Source organism: Folsomia candida, unplaced genomic scaffold (assembly GCF_002217175.1).
Source record: "Folsomia candida strain VU population unplaced genomic scaffold, ASM221717v1 Fcan01_Sc011, whole genome shotgun sequence".
NCBI classification, from domain to species: Eukaryota; Metazoa; Arthropoda; class Collembola; order Entomobryomorpha; family Isotomidae; genus Folsomia; species Folsomia candida.
The window spans coordinates 4635027-4652051 of NW_019091203.1; the positions used below are offsets into that span (position 1 = coordinate 4635027).

A 17025-nucleotide genomic window follows, 5' to 3' on the forward strand; every position below is an offset into this window, starting at 1 on the left:
AGGTATATCTAATTTAATGCTGAGTAATAAAGGACCACACATAAGTATTTTCATACATAGTTTCCAGCCACAGAGTGTTGAACTATTACAGAAATGAAGAATAATAAAAAAACTATAGACTTTTAGACTGGCAGTGCCGTAGAAGTCTCACGTTTTGTAAATGGGGGCAAAGATCCGCACACCAATTGTGCGGATCTTTGCCCCCTATTAAAAGCTACCCATTATATGCTACCCATTATGTGCTACCCGTGATGATCTGCTACCCATGAAATGCTACCCATTATATGCTACCCGAGATGATCTGCCCCCCATTATATCCTACCCGACCCATTTTCACTTTCTTCTTGCAAATCGACTTGATATAGCCCGAGTCAGGCCTAGTTGTGATTATCACTCTCATTCGACTTTTTTGCATGAAATTTTATCGTAAATGCACATGAACATATTAAAAGATATAGTGATATCCACTGGTCACCAGTATTGACCATGACCATAACTTTTTAACAAGCGAATAGATTTTCCTAAAACTCTCAGAATATTATCCTACTAATATTCGACGTAACATAAGTAATAAATTCCAACCACGCGGGTGGCTAGGTTATACTTTTGTTGGTACACACATATTTTCACTCAATCCGACTTATTTATAATGATTGCCAGGCTATTTAACAAATTCAGCTCGATAAGAGAATTTCAAAAAATCGGTATGGGTCGCCCATTAAGGTCCTTCAGATGAATTTTTTTCTTATTTTACTTCATATTGTTTCATTGAGAGCTGTTACCAACTTGTCTATCAAATTTCAGCTCGATTTGACGAATTTGAAAAATTGGTATGGGTCACCCTATAGTGTCTGTTCAGGTGAAAATATGTTGAATTTCAATTCATATTCTTCCATTAGGACCCATTAACAACCTCTGTACCAAATTTCAGCTCAATTGGAACCTGTTCAAAATGTCATCTTATAAATTTCTGACTCGGGAATGATACAGTTTGTCAATTAATTTCTGACGTATTCCTAAAAACTAACCTAATATAGTCGTCTGCTCTACTATCACTTTTTAAGTTGAGACTATGTAAAATCTCGTAAAATCAGTCAAATAATAAATTCGTTGTTCCACTGATTTTAAGAGATTTTATATATTGATTAGTTTTTTGAGAATTTATTATTTGACTAACTTTGCATAAATAAACAGTAACTCTTATGTTGCACTACGACGCAAAACGGGGTACCCATTTTGGTTTAATTTGCAAGAAGAAAGTGAAAATGGGTCGGGTAGGATATAATGGGGGGCAGATCATCTCGGGTAGCATATAATGGGTAGCATTTCATGGGTAGCAGATCATCACGGGCAGCATATAATGGGTAGCATTTCATGGGTAGCTTTTAATGGAGGGCAAAGATCCGCAAAACGTTCAACTCTGTGTGAATCGGGAGAAGGGAGTCATGCAATGAGAAATTATATTTCTCATACATATTATGTAATCAACCACATTTATTTTGCAAAAAGCTTTATTCCCAATCAGATACTACGTATGTACTTATTTACTTATGTTGTTGGTTATTAAGTTATTAAATTTTTCTTCTGTGGTAAAACATATTGAAGTCCTTTTCTTTCCGGAGTATCCAATTATGGGACACACTGGACGTTTTTCAGAGTTGCATCTGGATCTTTACTGGCTGGTGGAGAATACTTTGCCACGACGTAGATATAACCATCGGCACTGACCGCAGCGCCGTATCCCACCTTCTCTGAGCCCTTCCATACCATTCTGGAAAAACTAGCGATTGAATCCACCACAATAATGGACTCATTAACGGCTAGATTTCTACAGTGGAACGGCAATTCGAAAGTCCACCAGAAAACAGCCCCTGGAATTGTGGGTTCTATTGGGTACATTGTTTTGATTCCGGAATCGCAAGGAAAACGGGCCAAGTTTCCGGTAGAATACGCACTAAACCTCATTATTCCTGTCCGAGCCATGTACTCCGCCTCTTTTTGAGCTTCCGCTTTAAGCTGTGGTGAATACATGCATGGATAAGCACAATTTTTAAAATTTCTTGTGTACTTGTTAACCATATTTTGGCTAAATTTGCAATGTATGTACGTATTTCAATACACTTCCAATCGAAACAATATGAATAATTGGTCAAAATATGTACCAGTATTTCTTTGGAATTGTGTAGGAAAATTTAATAAATTGTCCTAGTTATTTATATGTTCCTTCTCACATTATTGAATTTTTCCTATATCAAGTAATTTCATAAAATTGTGTTTCTCGTAAAAACAACTCAAAAATGGGATACATATTTGGTTTAAATAAAAATTCGTGTTTTACACGAAATCATGAAAATTTTCAGTCGTTCCTCTCAGGTGTATTTAATTACGAACTGAGATTTTTTAAAAACCTTGGTCACAATGAGGTTAAATACAATTTTAGTCTTACGGTGGGGTCCACAGTGAGTGGTTTTGCGCCATGTCTCCTTCTGTACTCGTTCCCATAGAATAAGGCAGCCCCTCGTTGGGCAACAATGTCCGCAGGAATTCCGGGCTTTGCACCGCTGCAGGGTTCCAAAATGAGTGGTGTCGTGGCACAACTGCATCCAATCAAGGCGAGTAAGGCGACAGAGAGTAAAATTGTTGACATGATGACGTTCTGGACAATTTTGTGTGTAATTATGCCCGTATATTGAATTTGCCCGAGTTTTATACTGTTTTTGGATAGATGTCATTCATTAAATTCAATTAAATGTATTGGTTTGTGATGAACTAGAATTGTTTACTAGAATGAAATCAGGGTGGTAAAGGTACATTCGTGAGTTGTACATTCTGGCAGATGTTGTGTCTGGATATTTGAATTGTGAGCTTTTTCGTATGTGGCGTTGTACGTATATGGAGTTTGATTTTTTTAATTGTAAAAGAAGTATCTCTGTACCCACTAAATGAACACAGGTAATATCTGTATACGTAAAAATTCACCCTAAAATCAATAATGAAGCTACGTTTGTTGTGGTACCTATGTATGCACATATGTTGTACTTGAATATGTAAATAATTTACAGTAAAATGTGGCTAATAATTTTTTTGTTAAGATAACACAATGGTAAACAAGGTTGTGGTTTCACACAATCTGTGCAGGACGTACACATGTACATAGTAACATATTTATTTAATTGATTGGAGTAAGTTTGCGAATGAACAGCATATATTGTTTGTTTGCTAACTTATTTAATTGACATAAAATTCTCTTGCAGACTTAAAAATTCTGCCCAGCGACCCCGGCTGCACTGCATACAGGCATTTTACAGGAAATACTTAATCAAAATTCGTAACAATTTTAATTTTAAATTTTTTACGTTTTCATATTATCTAATATGTACTATCCGCGTATTTAGGCTTGGCACCTCATTTGCATAAATCTCACTATGTCCATTTTCGGCGATGCGGGCATTTTGGGTAAACTTGCGAATGTGTCAAAATATGCAAATGAGGTGACAGGTTATAAAAATTCGACACTATGTATGTAGACGCTTAGGATCATCTTTGCATTCTTATATGGAAGTCAGCTCAAATATGCAAGTTTGAACCATCTCAGGGTTCAGCAATCCTCCAGCTACCTATGTGAACCCTTATATATCAAAGTACATTCATTACAAATTTTGTAAATAGTACATAATTATCAGAATTTTAACTTTAATTACATATGATTTTGCATTACTGCATAGGACTTAATACATATGGAGGTATTCAAGTGTTAGCAATATGAGACGTCGGAGATGAGATTATTTCCAGTCAGATACTACTTATGTACATATAAATATATTCACAGACACATATTTCTTTTACTTCTTATTTATATTCATATATACATACTTAATTAATTGCAACTACATATGTAAATTTTGGCATCAAACATTACCCGAGACAGTTTTCTAAACATGCATAAACATTAATAAAATTACTCGACAATCTCACAATGGACGTTTCTTACGGTGACATCGGGACCTTTTCCGGCCGGTGGAAAATACTTGGCCACAACGATGATGTATCCATCTGCTGTGACCGAGGCGCCAAATCCCACCTGCTCTGTGGCCTTCCATACCATTCTGGAAAAACTGGCGATTGAATCCCCCACTAAAACGGACTGATTAACGGCTAGATTTTTACAGCGGAACGGCAATTCAAAAGTCCACCGGAAAACAGCCCCTGGAATCGTGGGTTCTGTTGGGAATCGTTGTTTGATTTCGGAATCGCATGGAATCCTAGCCAAATTATCGGCGGAATACGCACCATGCAGGAATGTTCCGGTTAACGCCATGTACTCTGCCTGTTTTTGAGCTTCTGTTTCTAGCTGTGTTGAACAAGTGGACATTTCTTAATTTCATGTTAACCTCATACAGACCAAAATCGTTATAGGATGTATTTATTCCGTTGGAGAGCAAATACTTCATATTACCAATTAAAGCAATATAATTTCTCAAAATACTAGGAATTTTAGGAAAATTCAATTGTAAAATATTAATTTTTTCATATTAATGTATCCGACCAATATCAGATACAAGAATTTTTTAAGTTGTAAACATATTCGTCTTTTACAGGAAATCATGACAATTGTAATTGGGTACTATCAGAGTTTTTACTACTATCTGGTGTAATTACGAACTGAATATTGTTCTTAAGGAGATATTTTTTTTAAAAGAATATTGGTCACCATGCGGTAAAAAAGAAATTTTGTCTTACAGCGGGGTCCACGGTGAGTGGCTGGGCACCATGTCTCCTTCTGTACTCGTTCCCATAGAATAAGGCAGCCCCTCGTTGGGCCACAATGTCCGCCGGAATTCCGGGCTTTGCACCGCTACAGGCTTCCAAAATGAATGGGGTTGTGGAACAACTGCATCCAATCAAAGCCAGTAAGGCAAAAGAGAGTAAAGTTGATGACATGATGGCAGTCTGGATAATTTTGTGTAATTATGCAAGTATTGTGAATTTGCTCGAGTTTTATACCGTTTTTGGACGACGTCATTGATAAAATTCAAATAAGTTGCACTGATTTGTGTGGAAGAATGTATATGAATGTTTTTCGTCTGTTCTGAGGTAAATATGTATTGTTTAATAAAATGTGGTCAACATGGTCCAGGTGCATTCATGGTTTGTGCATTCAGACCAAAGTGTTGTTCAGATATTTGAATTTTGTCCTTTTGTGTGGTTTTGTACTTGAATTGAATTATTTTTTTTTTTACTAGCGGCAAATGCCGTATAGTATATGGAACACACTTGATATTTGTACATATTTACATACGTACGTATACAAATTCACCGTTAAAATCAATTATAAAGGTAAATTTGTTATGGTATATAACCAATTGACGATATAATGTATTTATCTATCTATGTAAGTTTATATTGTAAAGCTAAATTCCACTGTTTGGCTCAAAGGTGAACAAGTCCGTGGTTTCCAAAATCTGCGCAGGATATCAGTACCGTATTTATTTTGTTGATTTGAGTAAGCTTGCATATGTACGTATCGATGTATACATACATAGTCGGACATAAGTACAAGCATTTCGGTTTGATAAATCACAAAAGTGTTAGAGCTATTTGTTCCAAATTTTTATGGCTGAACAAGGTTTCAATATTGCTTAAAAATCATAATTCCTTTTACAATATCGTTCCAAGTCCCAAGTTCCTTTAATTACGATTACGGTTACTATGTATGAGACAGGGAGTTAGGTACTTTCACAGAATCCTCATTTTCTGTAAGAGCCCAACTGTGTATAAGTGGAGAGTAGGTATCTCCTTATGCAGTAAGAAATATGTTTTATCTGTAAATAGATACTTACATAAGTTATTTTTGTAACGAGATTTCAAATGCTACATAAACACGCTCATAGATTTTTATTTTCCTTATTTACCTATGCATTAATACTTAAGCAAACATCAATTAAATTTTGACGCAAAACACAAGTCGCTTTCCTCCCCACGAACCAAATTATGGGATTCTTTCACATTGCATATTTTCCATAGCTGCAGCCGGATCTTTATCAGCCAGTGGAGAATACCTGGCCACAACGATGATATGTCCATCGGTGGTGACCGAAGCGCCGTATCCCACTTTCTCAGAAGCCTTCCATACCATTCTGGAAAAACCCGGGATTGAATCTCCCACGAAAATGGACTGATTCTCGGCAGGATTTCGGCAGCGGAACGGTACTTCGAGAGTCCACCGGTATACAGCCCCTGGAATCGTGGGTTCTGTTGGGAACACTTGTTTGACTCCGTTATCGCACGGAATCCTAGCCCAATTGTCGCCAGAATACGCGCCATGTGAGAATATCCGGGTCGACGCCATGTACTCCGCCCTTTTTTGGGCTTCCGCTTCAAGCTGTGTTGAACAACTGGATATGTACATCTCTTAATTGTGTGTGTAGGTTTTACCCTCATGCAAACCAAATTCGTCACGTGACACATTTAAAAACACCCTTGTCGCTAATAGACAACTCCCATTGAGTAATACATATATCGGTAAATGATTGCTCAAAATATGAGCCTTTGTTTGATATTGTGTGGAAAAACAACGTCATGGTAAAAAGCTGATTTTTGCAATACATTTTCCATCTAAAATTTTTGAATTTTCCCTATACTAACCAATGTTAAAAAGTAGTATTTCTAAAAAAACTCCAATGCTGGAAATTTGTTAAAAAATATTCTTCGTTTTCACCAAGCATTAAAATTTTAATTGGTTACTATCAAATGTATTTATGTATTTAATTACGAATTCAACATCGTGCAAACTTAAAGGAGATTGTCTGAAAAGAATTTTGGCCAATTTGAGATTAAGATCAATTTCTATCTTACAGTGGGGTCCACGGTGAGTGGTTTGGCACCATGTCGCCTTCGATATTCGTTCCCATAGGCTAAAGCTGCTCCTCGTTGGGCGGCAATGTCCGCAGGAATGCCGGGCTTTGCACCGCTGCAGGCATCCAAAATGAACGGTGTTGTGGCGCCACTCCATCCCACCAAGGCCAGAAAGGCGACAGAGAGTAAAATCGATGTCATAATGAAAGTCTGGGAAAATTTTGGTTGTAATGTCGAATCTGTCCGGGTTTTATACCGTTTTTGAAACGACGTCATTCATATAATTCGAGTATATTGGTTTGTGAAAATGCAAGTTCTTCTCTCATGTGGTACATATTGTTTAATAAATTGTGGTACGTTCAAGATTTGTACATTCGGGTAGTTTTAGTATCCGGATATTTGAATTTTATCCTTTCAAGTACATATGTAGTTTTGTACTTGAAGTGGTAATTGAGGTCTGCCAATTAAACACTCTATAATGGAACATATTTGATGTATTTATTATGCTAATAAAAATTAACCCATGAAATAAGTAATGAAGGTGCGTTTATTCTGATATGTGTGCATGTATGTTGTACCGGAGTTTAGAGTCAAATGTGGCTAAGAATTTTTTGTTCAGCAACACTCTTAGAAAACTGGTAGTAAATCATTACAGACCGGAGTACATTTGTGACTCTACCGGCACTGGTATTAACGGGAATTACCGTTCAGTAATGTCGTGGTAATGAAAAATTTACCACTCAGGAACAATTTACTACCAATCCGGTAGAAAATTATTTGCAAATCAATACCAGCACGGAGGATCTATGTGACTCTACCTGATTTTTAACAGTGTTCCATGATCGGTGCAGAACATACATACTAGTAACGTATTTGCCTTGTTGGTTGGAGGGATTTTGCGTGTGTATGTATTTATAACATATATTTTTAACCAGAACATAAAATCCTCTGGTATGCAAACTTAACGATTCTGCCCATCGACCCCGGCTGACTTACATAAATAGAAATATTTTCCTACTTAGGCACAAATACTTTGTCAGAATGCGGAGAAATCCAAATTTTTTCGGATTGTTATATCAATATCGCGTCATCTTTGTTGGATACTTTTATATAAATTTAGTAGCCAGCGCAGTTTGACATCTAAGGTGCCGCAGCTACGTACATAAGCATTTGGTCATGCAAACTGATAAATTATTAATTATGTTGCGATAACCTTTTTTGGGATTGGTAGATATATTGCAATATACATATATAATACAACATATTTACTCATCAATATTAAATTTGTTGGTCAGTTTTAAATACACCAGGTAGCATGCTTATCAATTGATTTAGAGTTTGACCATACATTTATCTGAGTTTTATTCTTTAATATGTAGGTACATTGAAACGCCCAGTGCAACACTAAATATTTATTCAATCATAGGTCGACGTCGAAAGATTTAGCGGCGGTTTTGGCATCGTTCAAAGTGGTCGGGGGCACGTAATATCGGCGATCGGCACTCAATATCGGCAGTCAATATCGGCGCCTGTGGGCGCCGATATTGAATAGGACATCACATTTATGGGCCGTGTTGACACGAAAACTGCTTTCTCTGGCGTTCAATCGGCGTCGTCGATCTCTGTATTAAAGCCAATGTAGTTTGATCAAAGTATATCTCTGGGTAGTATATTTTACAGCAGTAAGGCCAAGTTCTTATCATTTTATGCACCAGCAGTATTACCACGTCCTGTATACGTACGACCCATCTAAAATTATGGAGATCTACAATTTAGCCAAGTATGTCCACATATTTTCTGGATGTGTTATAAATCTAATCAATTACCAAAATATAAATATTCCATCCACAATATCAACACCCATTTGGACAACAAGATTCGCCACTATTAGGTTCTGCAATTTTCAGTTAGTACCCAACCAACGGTTAAAATTGCAGTATCAAGTAGTTCTCCTTGATCAACTTACTAACCAGACTTTGCCCAAATGCGTTCCTTTCGGCTCATATCCAATACCTCTTCGAAAAAACGTTGCCCATCCACGTGGCTGGAAGTGCTTGACCCGATTCTATATTTACCCACCCGACGGTAAATGGAGAGGAATTTTGCCCCCACTGATGTACGAAGAACATTTTGGTTTAAACAGACAAATGCAACGTTACTATCGAACGGGTTATCACATTCTGGTGCAACGTATCTTTGACGATGTAAAAAGTTGGGCGAGTGAAATGAGAGATAGTCTCGATGAAAATTCTGGGCTGAATATGCTTCTCATGTTTACGAAGGATAACTTTATAACAAAATTTCAGTTTTGTTGTAAGTATTGCCACGGCTGCTTTCAAGTCTGTGAAGACATTGGTAAAGATGTAACTAATTCAGTAGAAATGGAGGAAGTTGCAAGTCGTTTAAATAAAATTGGAGATAAAACACCCTGGTGTGTAGTAGGTTACCCTAAGCCCGTAAATCTCAGAAATATTCACTTTTCCGAAATATCAAAGAATGACGTAAATATTGACGGCATACTGATAAACTTGGTTCTCGGTAGCAACTCTTCCTTACAGTTTTCGATGTATGATTGCCCGCGATTTTTAACAGGTGCCCCATCCCAGCTCCCTGAAGGCAGCACGCTTTCATTCGATCAGTGTTCACGTGACCCCATGATTAGGCCGAAAATTAGCATGAAAGCCGAAGTAGGCATCCAACTAGTGACGAACTTACGTCCTTATGGTTTTCTGAGTTGTTCAATGCGACGTTTCCCACAAACCACGTTGGAAAATTTAATCCACGTGTTTTCATTGAATGTATGGATTTCTGTGATAGTTTCTTCAATGTTTCTTGGCCTATTTTTGTTGCTTACTTCGAAAGCAGGTGCGTCTAAAGTGGAAATCTTAACTACAGGGTATTCCATTTTGCTTGAACAAAACTCATCAATTGCTGCGAATTTAAAGAAAGAAACACACATTTACTTCGTGTCTGCCCCATGGATTCTAATGTCAATCGTAATCACCAACTTGATCCGAGGCGACAATGTGCAAAATACAATTTCTCCAGTGAGAGTCCGCCCATATGAAAATTTTAGTCAATTGATCGACAATCGGTTTACTTTTGTGGACCAAATTGTTCACATGAGGGATAATGAAGGAAGGAGAGGAGTAGGTTCGGGGCATGTTTTAACCACAATGCGTGCACTATCGACGATTGAAACGTCCTGGGATGTTATTTCGCCAAGAATTTTGAACCATTTAAAAAATGCTAGTCTTTTTCAAGTAGTTCATAAAAAAGTAACCAATATTTGGTATCGTTATCCGACACAAATTACTCAAAACGGTAGTGGATTTACGTGTGCAAAGGAGAAGATAGCATACCTTGGTTGGTTTAAACAATTAAAGGAGACAAAAGCTTTACTGGAGAAGCATCGTCCTGGTCCAGAATATAGCGTAGGAAAAGAATACGTTGGCCTGGTTCCGACCGGATGGATAATACAAAATAATGTGGACCCGCGAATTCCAGTCAGATTTATGGCCCTGTTTGAATCCGGCATTGCGAAGAAGTGGTTATGGTATGATGACATGGTGACAAAGTTGAGAGTTAGATTCGATGTAAAAACCAAAATGCCAAAGCCTCTCACTTTAGTAGGAAATATAGCCCAAATTGTGATTATATTCTTTCAAATTTTGGTTTCTACCATGCTTGTGCTTGTTTTTGAAAAACTTTATTATTCTGGCAAAAAAAATAAATGGAGAAACGTACCTTTATATGCTATCTTGGCGGTAGGGTTACTGAAGCAAAATTTGCACAATACATTTATACGCTATACTAGAAATTTGATACCTTTGAATGGAATTTGTCGAAGAAAGCAGAGAACACAAAGAGTAAACAGAGTTAAGCACATATGGCTTATACCATAGCTGCATAAAATTATTTGTTTACGCGTTTTGTAGTAACGTTCTAATTTAGAAAACATAAATTTGCATTTTTGGTTGGCAGCAGGAATGCAACACCTTTTTAGTAAAAGAGGCGAGTTGCCCGGCGAACCTGATTTGAAATAAATAATAATTATAGAAAAATTTCAAATTACGTAATGATCAATGTATGAACAATTATTGAAATATTTATTTTAAAATGTTGCATAAATGAACAATGAGTACATAAATAATTTTCTTATTTAATTATTAAATTAAATGAAATTTGAACGATGCCATATTTATTTAGCCCATATGACCCTAGTAAAATATATAAAACCTACAATATATTGAAATCCTTGGGTCAGTAATTTTTTCATAAAAACCCTGGCTTTTTCCGAATCATTTCTTACTCACCGAAGTAACATAGAACATAATCAAAATCGTAATAATCGTCGTCGTCATAATCGTAATGATCATAATAATAAAAATCATAATAATCGTCGTCATCTTCATCATCATCCTCATAATCACAATCCTCATCTTCATAATCATAACAATAATAATCAAAATCTAAAAACATACTGAGGCCGGTATTAACAAGAATATTCTGAGAATGTAGGAAAATTATACCAAGAGATCCAATATTAACAATTATAATACATATTTAAGTAAATAAACCCTCCAAACAACCGTCCCGGTAAACCTTGGTAATATTGTATAATCCATGAGTTTATAAAGTTTCACAAATTTTTGCAAATATTTTGAAGGAAAGTTCCCGTAAAAAATTATGTAGTGTAAAATTACTTATGTATGGTTAGATTAAGGGCGTCCCGGTATTTTGTAAAAGTTTTTAAATTATTGTACCGAACGCACTGATTTTTCAAGATGTCTGCGTAAATTGCGCTCGTGTGTAATAATATTATGCTTTTAGTGCTTAATAACTTAGGACTAACTAACTCCTTAGTATAAATATCTATATAATAATTCGCGTAATTATGGCGACTTTAAGCATAATTTTGCCAGGGTTTTATTAATTCCTTGGATTGCGAAGTGTAACAAACTGTAGGAGGGAGTGAACAATATCCACGATGTGGTGACGAAAATGTATCAATATCCTGGTGAATTTTGTAGTCGAATTTTCACTCGTGTCCAAGATAAGCCTAAATACATTGTTAGAAAAATTAACAGCTTTAATATTCGTGAATCATTTGCGAGCTGGGGTTCGATTTATAATAAGTTTTCATGTACTAACCTCTCGCATTGTTTTTAGTCATTTGTCCAGTCACTTATTTTCTTGTAGTTCAATAGGCAAACTTATAGTACCGAATTTTAATCATAAACTGCTCGACAACCAACAATTGTTTGACGTATTGGAGATAACGAATTGCCCGACCAGTCTGAAATTAGAGGACAAGAATTTTATTATTATTTGGGATTTTTATTTATTTTAAAAATCTAAATCTTGCCTTAAATAGAATGAAATTATCGTCGATCTGCATGTATTTCTTTACTTTTTACTTTAGAGATCTCGCCATTATCTGTATTATGATTATTTGCATTCCAACTGTGCGTAGTTTCCTTGCGAAATAAAATTGGTGTCAATTTCCAAATGATTTTAATTATTCAACCGGTTTCTACAAAATTCTGTGATATTTTAAAAAAAAGTGAAAGCCCTGATATTGCGAGTACATTCACTTTCCCAAAGGGAATAGGAGAAAGTACTGTGTTGCTAATAGTGGTTGCTACGCAGGTTGTTTCCACTAACGGAGGATGAGAGAGGGGAAAACGGATCGATTTTCTGCTCTGTTCCCCTTTCTCTGTTCTGTGCGTGCCTGCATATCTACGCAGATTCATATTTCCATTTACCACTTTTGGCTTGGTATACTCTTAAAAACCCGGGTGTTAATCGTCACCGAACCGTATGCATATGTATGTATGTAATAACTTCACCTAAGGGTAATAAAGTTTTCACCACGTGGTGATAATCTTTCCCCCAAGGTGACAAATTGTCAGATTGTATCCATGTATGTATGTTGGAGCTTTACTCCAAATCCATTTATTTTTGGCGAATTTTAAGAAATTTGAGTACTTATGATTTATTCAGAATTAACCCGAATTTATTAACTGGCAAAAAATATCTGTATGTACAATCCAGTAATGGTGACCCCTGTTTTACCTCGCACAAGGGTCAAGTACAATTTAGTTTTGCCATTTAATGTAGGAACACATATTTGTGTACATATGTATGTATTTAATTGGTACGGATAATTATGTTATATATTTAATCTTAACGAGTTGATAAGAGATTATACATGTAGAAATATTCTTACAAATGGCAAGAATGTTTAGGACGGATTTTGAAGCGGAAAATATCAAATTTGTATTGCCAAAAATACTTCAAATATTATACTCTGTCTCAAATGTAAGAGATAGAAATTGAAAATGCTCTCATTCTGTGATATGTTACTCGTGGGTCATGATATTTTGTAATATTATAGGTAATTTAGTGCCACATGGCTCCACAAAGTTTCATTCAAACTAGGCTACAACTTTCCGAGATTTTAACATTTTCCCAAAATTAGTCAAATTGGACTGTCTCAAAAGTAAGAGATAGGGCGTTTTTGGGAAATTTAATCAATTAATCACTTAGCCACCTGGCCAGTTCTCGACTTGAAATGAGTATTGGTCAAGATGCCAACCGGGAAACCTCTTTCCGACTACCAGTTGGGGCAGATCGACCTTCTGCATAAGCAAGGGGCGTCTCAATCGAGAATTTCTCAATTTCTCGGGTGTTCGCAAAGTGCAATCTCGAATTATCTTAATTCAAAGACCCACCAAGGCCTTGAAACCACTTCCTATGGTCGCCCTAAGATTTTGACACCTCGGGACGAGCGACAAATTAGCAAACTTGCCGCAACAGGGCAGTACTCTATCAGAGAAATTCAAAGGGAACTGCCGTTTACCGTCTCAAAACACACCGTGCATAGATCCCTGACCAATAATACCGGCTTGGAGTGGAGGAAAAAGCTTACGCAGCCTCCCCTGACCCAACGCCACAAGGGCGCAAGGCTGGAATTCGCCAGGAAACACATGTCATGGGACAAAGAGTGGCAAAAGGTCATTTTCACGGACGAAAAAAAGTTTAATCTGGACGGACCGGATGGTTACTCGTATTACTGGCACCATCTCAAGAAGGAACCAGAAATCTTTTCCAAACGACAAGCAGGTATGTCAGAAACCATTTTAGACCAGTTATTTTTACAATAAACTACTTCATCATTAAGTATAAAAATCTTTGATTGGCTTATTAATAGGGGGTGGGTCTGTAATGCTTTGGGGAGGATTTGGGTACAATGGAAAGACTGAACTTGCGTCCATTCCACCAAGAACAGATTCCCTAGGCTACCAAGAAGTCCTCAAGGCAAATCTCATTCGAGAAGGTCCAAAAATTGGAGGGAGAGGGTGGATTTTCCAGCAAGACAATGCTTCAATTCACGCTTCTCGCTCCACAATGGACTTTCTAGCGAGGAAAAACGTTCGGACTTTGCCCTGGCCAGCAAGAAGTCCCGATCTCAATCCAAAGGAGAATCTGTGGGCCGAACTTTCGCGTGGAGTATATTCACACGGACGTCAGTATCGGACCAAACAAGAACTGGAACGCCAAATTCACGAAGAATGGGCAAACATCCCATTGGAAACTCTGCAGAATTTGAATGATTCAATGAAACGACGGATATTTGAGTTAATTTTAATCCAGGGAGGTTTCACCAAATATTAAAAACAGCTTATTGGTCAGGATTCAATTAGGAATTAATATTAAATTAATTAAAAAACGCCCTATCTCTTAGTTTTGAGACAGTAAAATTTGACTAATTTTGGAAAAATATTAAAATCACAGAAAGTTGAAGCCGAATTTGAATGAAACTTTGTGGAGACATGTGACAATAAATTATCTATAATATACCCAACCCTCAAGACTGAGGACACGTACGTCACAAAATAAGAGCATTTTCAATTTTCATCTCTTACATTTGAGACAAAGCGTAAATTACATATTTCGAATATTTATATTTCAAATATTCCATCACATTGCATTTGAAATTTCCTTAGCCATTTGCCCCGAGACAAGGTCATCATACCCGAGTCGTTGGAAGTACTCAAATAGCCTTACCTCAAAACAGGGTTCTCTACCAAAAAAGAAATTGAAGCCAAAAAAAGGAACAAATTATTCCTATAACTTTCATGAAAATATTCTGAAACCAAGTTCCCCAACCACCTTCCACTTTCCATCCTGGAATAAGCATTTTCGAAATTATGGCGTCATGCAGCTGTGCCACCGTTTGTTCATTTAGTGATTTGATTATGAGTTGCATGATCCCCGGAGCCGTGGCTGGATTCATGGAACATCCGCTGATAACTGAGGAGAACTCCATTCTGCGGATGAAAAGTGGAAAATTAGAATGGAAGGCGATAAATAATTAATTAATTAACTCATACTATTCGTTCCAGAAAATTGAGACAATAAATCTGAGAGGTTATATGGCCGTTGGGTTATTTGTCTGCTTTATTCGGGTGAGAAAATCCCGTTCAAAATCACCGTTCAAAATTTTAGAAAATTTCCTGCCAATACTCGAACCCAAGGTGGGTGGTTTAAAAATCGAGCCCAAGGTGGGTGGGTTAAAAATTGCCGTTTTTTGATAAAATAATATTTTAACGTTCCCTTACAGAAAAATTTGATTTACCAAATCTAAAGACTTTTGTCTACATATTTTCTATGAACGAATAGTGGTTTTTACAAATCAAAGAAGTACATACCCATATTTGTCAAAATGTTGTTTGTTCACGTCCCACCACTTTCCAGGCTCGGCGTCCATCTCGCAATGCGTTACGAGAATTCTCGTAACGCATTGTCTTCTTCAAAGTCTTCTTCTCGAGAAGAAGACTTGGCACTTTTTTCATGCAGATTGCCTCCACAAATAGTTTGTAATTTTCGTCAAGACTCTTTGTAATTTTTCCATTTTCCATGACAAAGACCAAAAGTGAGACTCCACCCTCCAAGGATTTTAGCAAGGTGATCAGCTGCTTGACCGCAGAGGTTTGGCTCATTGTTCCCCTGCCTGTGGAAATAGATGGGATTTTAGAAAATTAGAAATAAATCGTTACTGATGCATATGACTTTACGCCAGAGATGCGTGATTAATTAATCGTGATTAAAGGATTAACGATTGGGATTAATAATCCTTAATCCCGACAAACATTTTCACTCCATTAATCCTTAATGCTTAATCGCGACGAAGTGTGCCCAAATTATTAATCCTTAATTATGATTAGGATTGATTCTCACGAGAGATTCATCACTGCAATGATTTGGGGGTAGTCGGGGTTTTGGGGGTAAACTGAGGAAGTTTCTCATGTATTCAGTTATGAAAACAATCCGCTTTTTCAGTGATTTCACACAAACGTTGCTTATTAATTTAATTGTAATATCTATTTCATTTGTAGAATTGTTAGTAAAGCTTTATTAAATTTGAAAACCTCGACTAATTACCCCGACTACCCGTGGGTATTGCTAATATTTGCTACCCAAAAACCCAGGAAAACCCGCAAAACCCTAAAAACCCCGGGTACCATACCCTGGCGGCGATGGCAGAAAGTCTCATACATGTATGTAACTCAACCAGATTTTTGGCAGTGTACATTTCAATGGAGCCAAACCACTAACTCAAAAAATTTGCAAATATGCGAAATATGTATCTACAGTAAATATATACTTACTTCCTTCTGAAAGGCCAACAGTGTCGAATAGATTATAATTCTCTGTTGCATACTTCTCAAACTTAAATGTGCATCCCACTGCACGATCCGAAACTTTGGCAGCTTCTTGGCCAAGGAGTAGATTAACAGTGGAACTTTTACCACTTCCTGAATAATTAAAAGGCTATTTTTAAATTCATTTTTACAATAAAAACAAGTAAGATATTGCCAACTTGAATATGTATATTTATATAAATTGTTACCAGATTCTCCAAATAGTACGACATTGTTTTCTCTGCCCATGTTTCCAAGTGTGCTTACGCAGAAAAGAAATCCAAATATGTATAATTTATTTAATCCTGGATTTTATAATTTCTCTAATGTTGTTTTATTCAGCTAAAATGTTTAGTGTGGTGCGGTGAGACAAGAATGACGACTGAGAAGGGTGTAGAAGAAGGGAGAGGTCCAAGCCTGTCTTTCTTTGGGTTCACTCTTAAAAATAGTGTTACCCTTT

General features: G+C 36.7%; 3 protein-coding genes and 1 long non-coding RNA gene across 6 annotated transcripts; all 4 read right to left on the reverse strand.

Moving 5' to 3' along the window:
- Positions 1–1499: 1499 nt before the first annotated feature.
- Positions 1500–2696, reverse strand: LOC118437004. The gene is made up of 2 exons (XM_035855742.1): positions 2447–2696; positions 1500–2016 (listed from the first exon to the last, which is right to left on the reverse strand). The coding sequence occupies exons 1-2, from the start codon at positions 2645–2647 to the stop codon at positions 1630–1632; spliced, it is 588 nt and encodes a 195-aa protein (XP_035711635.1). The 5' UTR covers positions 2648–2696; the 3' UTR covers positions 1500–1629.
- Positions 2697–3119: 423 nt separating this feature from the next.
- Positions 3120–4954, reverse strand: LOC118437089 (Golgi-associated plant pathogenesis-related protein 1-like). The gene is made up of 2 exons (XM_035855878.1): positions 4741–4954; positions 3120–4351 (listed from the first exon to the last, which is right to left on the reverse strand). Exons 1-2 carry the CDS (start codon positions 4939–4941, stop codon positions 3959–3961), a joined length of 594 nt encoding a protein of 197 aa, XP_035711771.1. The 5' UTR covers positions 4942–4954; the 3' UTR covers positions 3120–3958.
- Positions 4955–11029: 6075 nt separating this feature from the next.
- LOC110855096 lies at positions 11030–12154 on the reverse strand. Its single transcript, XR_002548423.2, has 2 exons — positions 12010–12154; positions 11030–11917 (listed from the first exon to the last, which is right to left on the reverse strand). It is a non-coding gene; the product is annotated as an uncharacterized LOC110855096 (long non-coding RNA).
- Positions 12155–12777: 623 nt separating this feature from the next.
- Positions 12778–16935, reverse strand: LOC118437030 (immune-associated nucleotide-binding protein 3-like). Of its 3 annotated transcripts, XR_004835850.1 has the most exons (5): positions 16775–16935; positions 16533–16679; positions 15573–15874; positions 14810–15191; positions 12778–13152 (listed from the first exon to the last, which is right to left on the reverse strand). XR_004835850.1 is itself a non-coding variant. In XM_035855793.1 (4 exons), the coding sequence occupies exons 1-3, from the start codon at positions 16812–16814 to the stop codon at positions 15582–15584; spliced, it is 480 nt and encodes a 159-aa protein (XP_035711686.1). In that variant the 5' UTR covers positions 16815–16935; the 3' UTR covers positions 12778–15191; positions 15573–15581. The 3 variants fall into 3 exon arrangements, 2 of the variants coding, with proteins under 2 accessions (XP_035711686.1, XP_035711687.1); XM_035855793.1 differs by having other exon boundaries at positions 12778–15191; XM_035855794.1 differs by having other exon boundaries at positions 12778–15191; positions 16533–16695.
- Between the last annotated feature and the right edge of the window lie 90 nt (positions 16936–17025).

Coding starts and splice junctions, on each gene's coding strand:
- LOC118437004 (XM_035855742.1), bottom strand. CDS start 2,647: ATGTCAACAATTTTACTCTCTGTCGCCTTACTCGCCTTGATTGGATGC. Junction 2,017..2,446: donor CACTCACTGTGGACCCCACC/GTAAGACTAAAA, acceptor TATTCACCACAG/CTTAAAGCGGAAGCTCAAAA.
- LOC118437089 (XM_035855878.1), bottom strand. CDS start 4,941: ATGTCATCAACTTTACTCTCTTTTGCCTTACTGGCTTTGATTGGATGC. Junction 4,352..4,740: donor CACTCACCGTGGACCCCGCT/GTAAGACAAAAT, acceptor TGTTCAACACAG/CTAGAAACAGAAGCTCAAAA.
- LOC118437030 (XM_035855793.1), bottom strand. CDS start 16,814: ATGGGCAGAGAAAACAATGTCGTACTATTTGGAGAATCTG. Junction 16,680..16,774: donor CGTACTATTTGGAGAATCTG/GTAACAATTTAT, acceptor TTAATTATTCAG/GAAGTGGTAAAAGTTCCACT. Junction 15,875..16,532: donor TGTTGGCCTTTCAGAAGGAA/GTAAGTATATAT, acceptor CTATTTCCACAG/GCAGGGGAACAATGAGCCAA.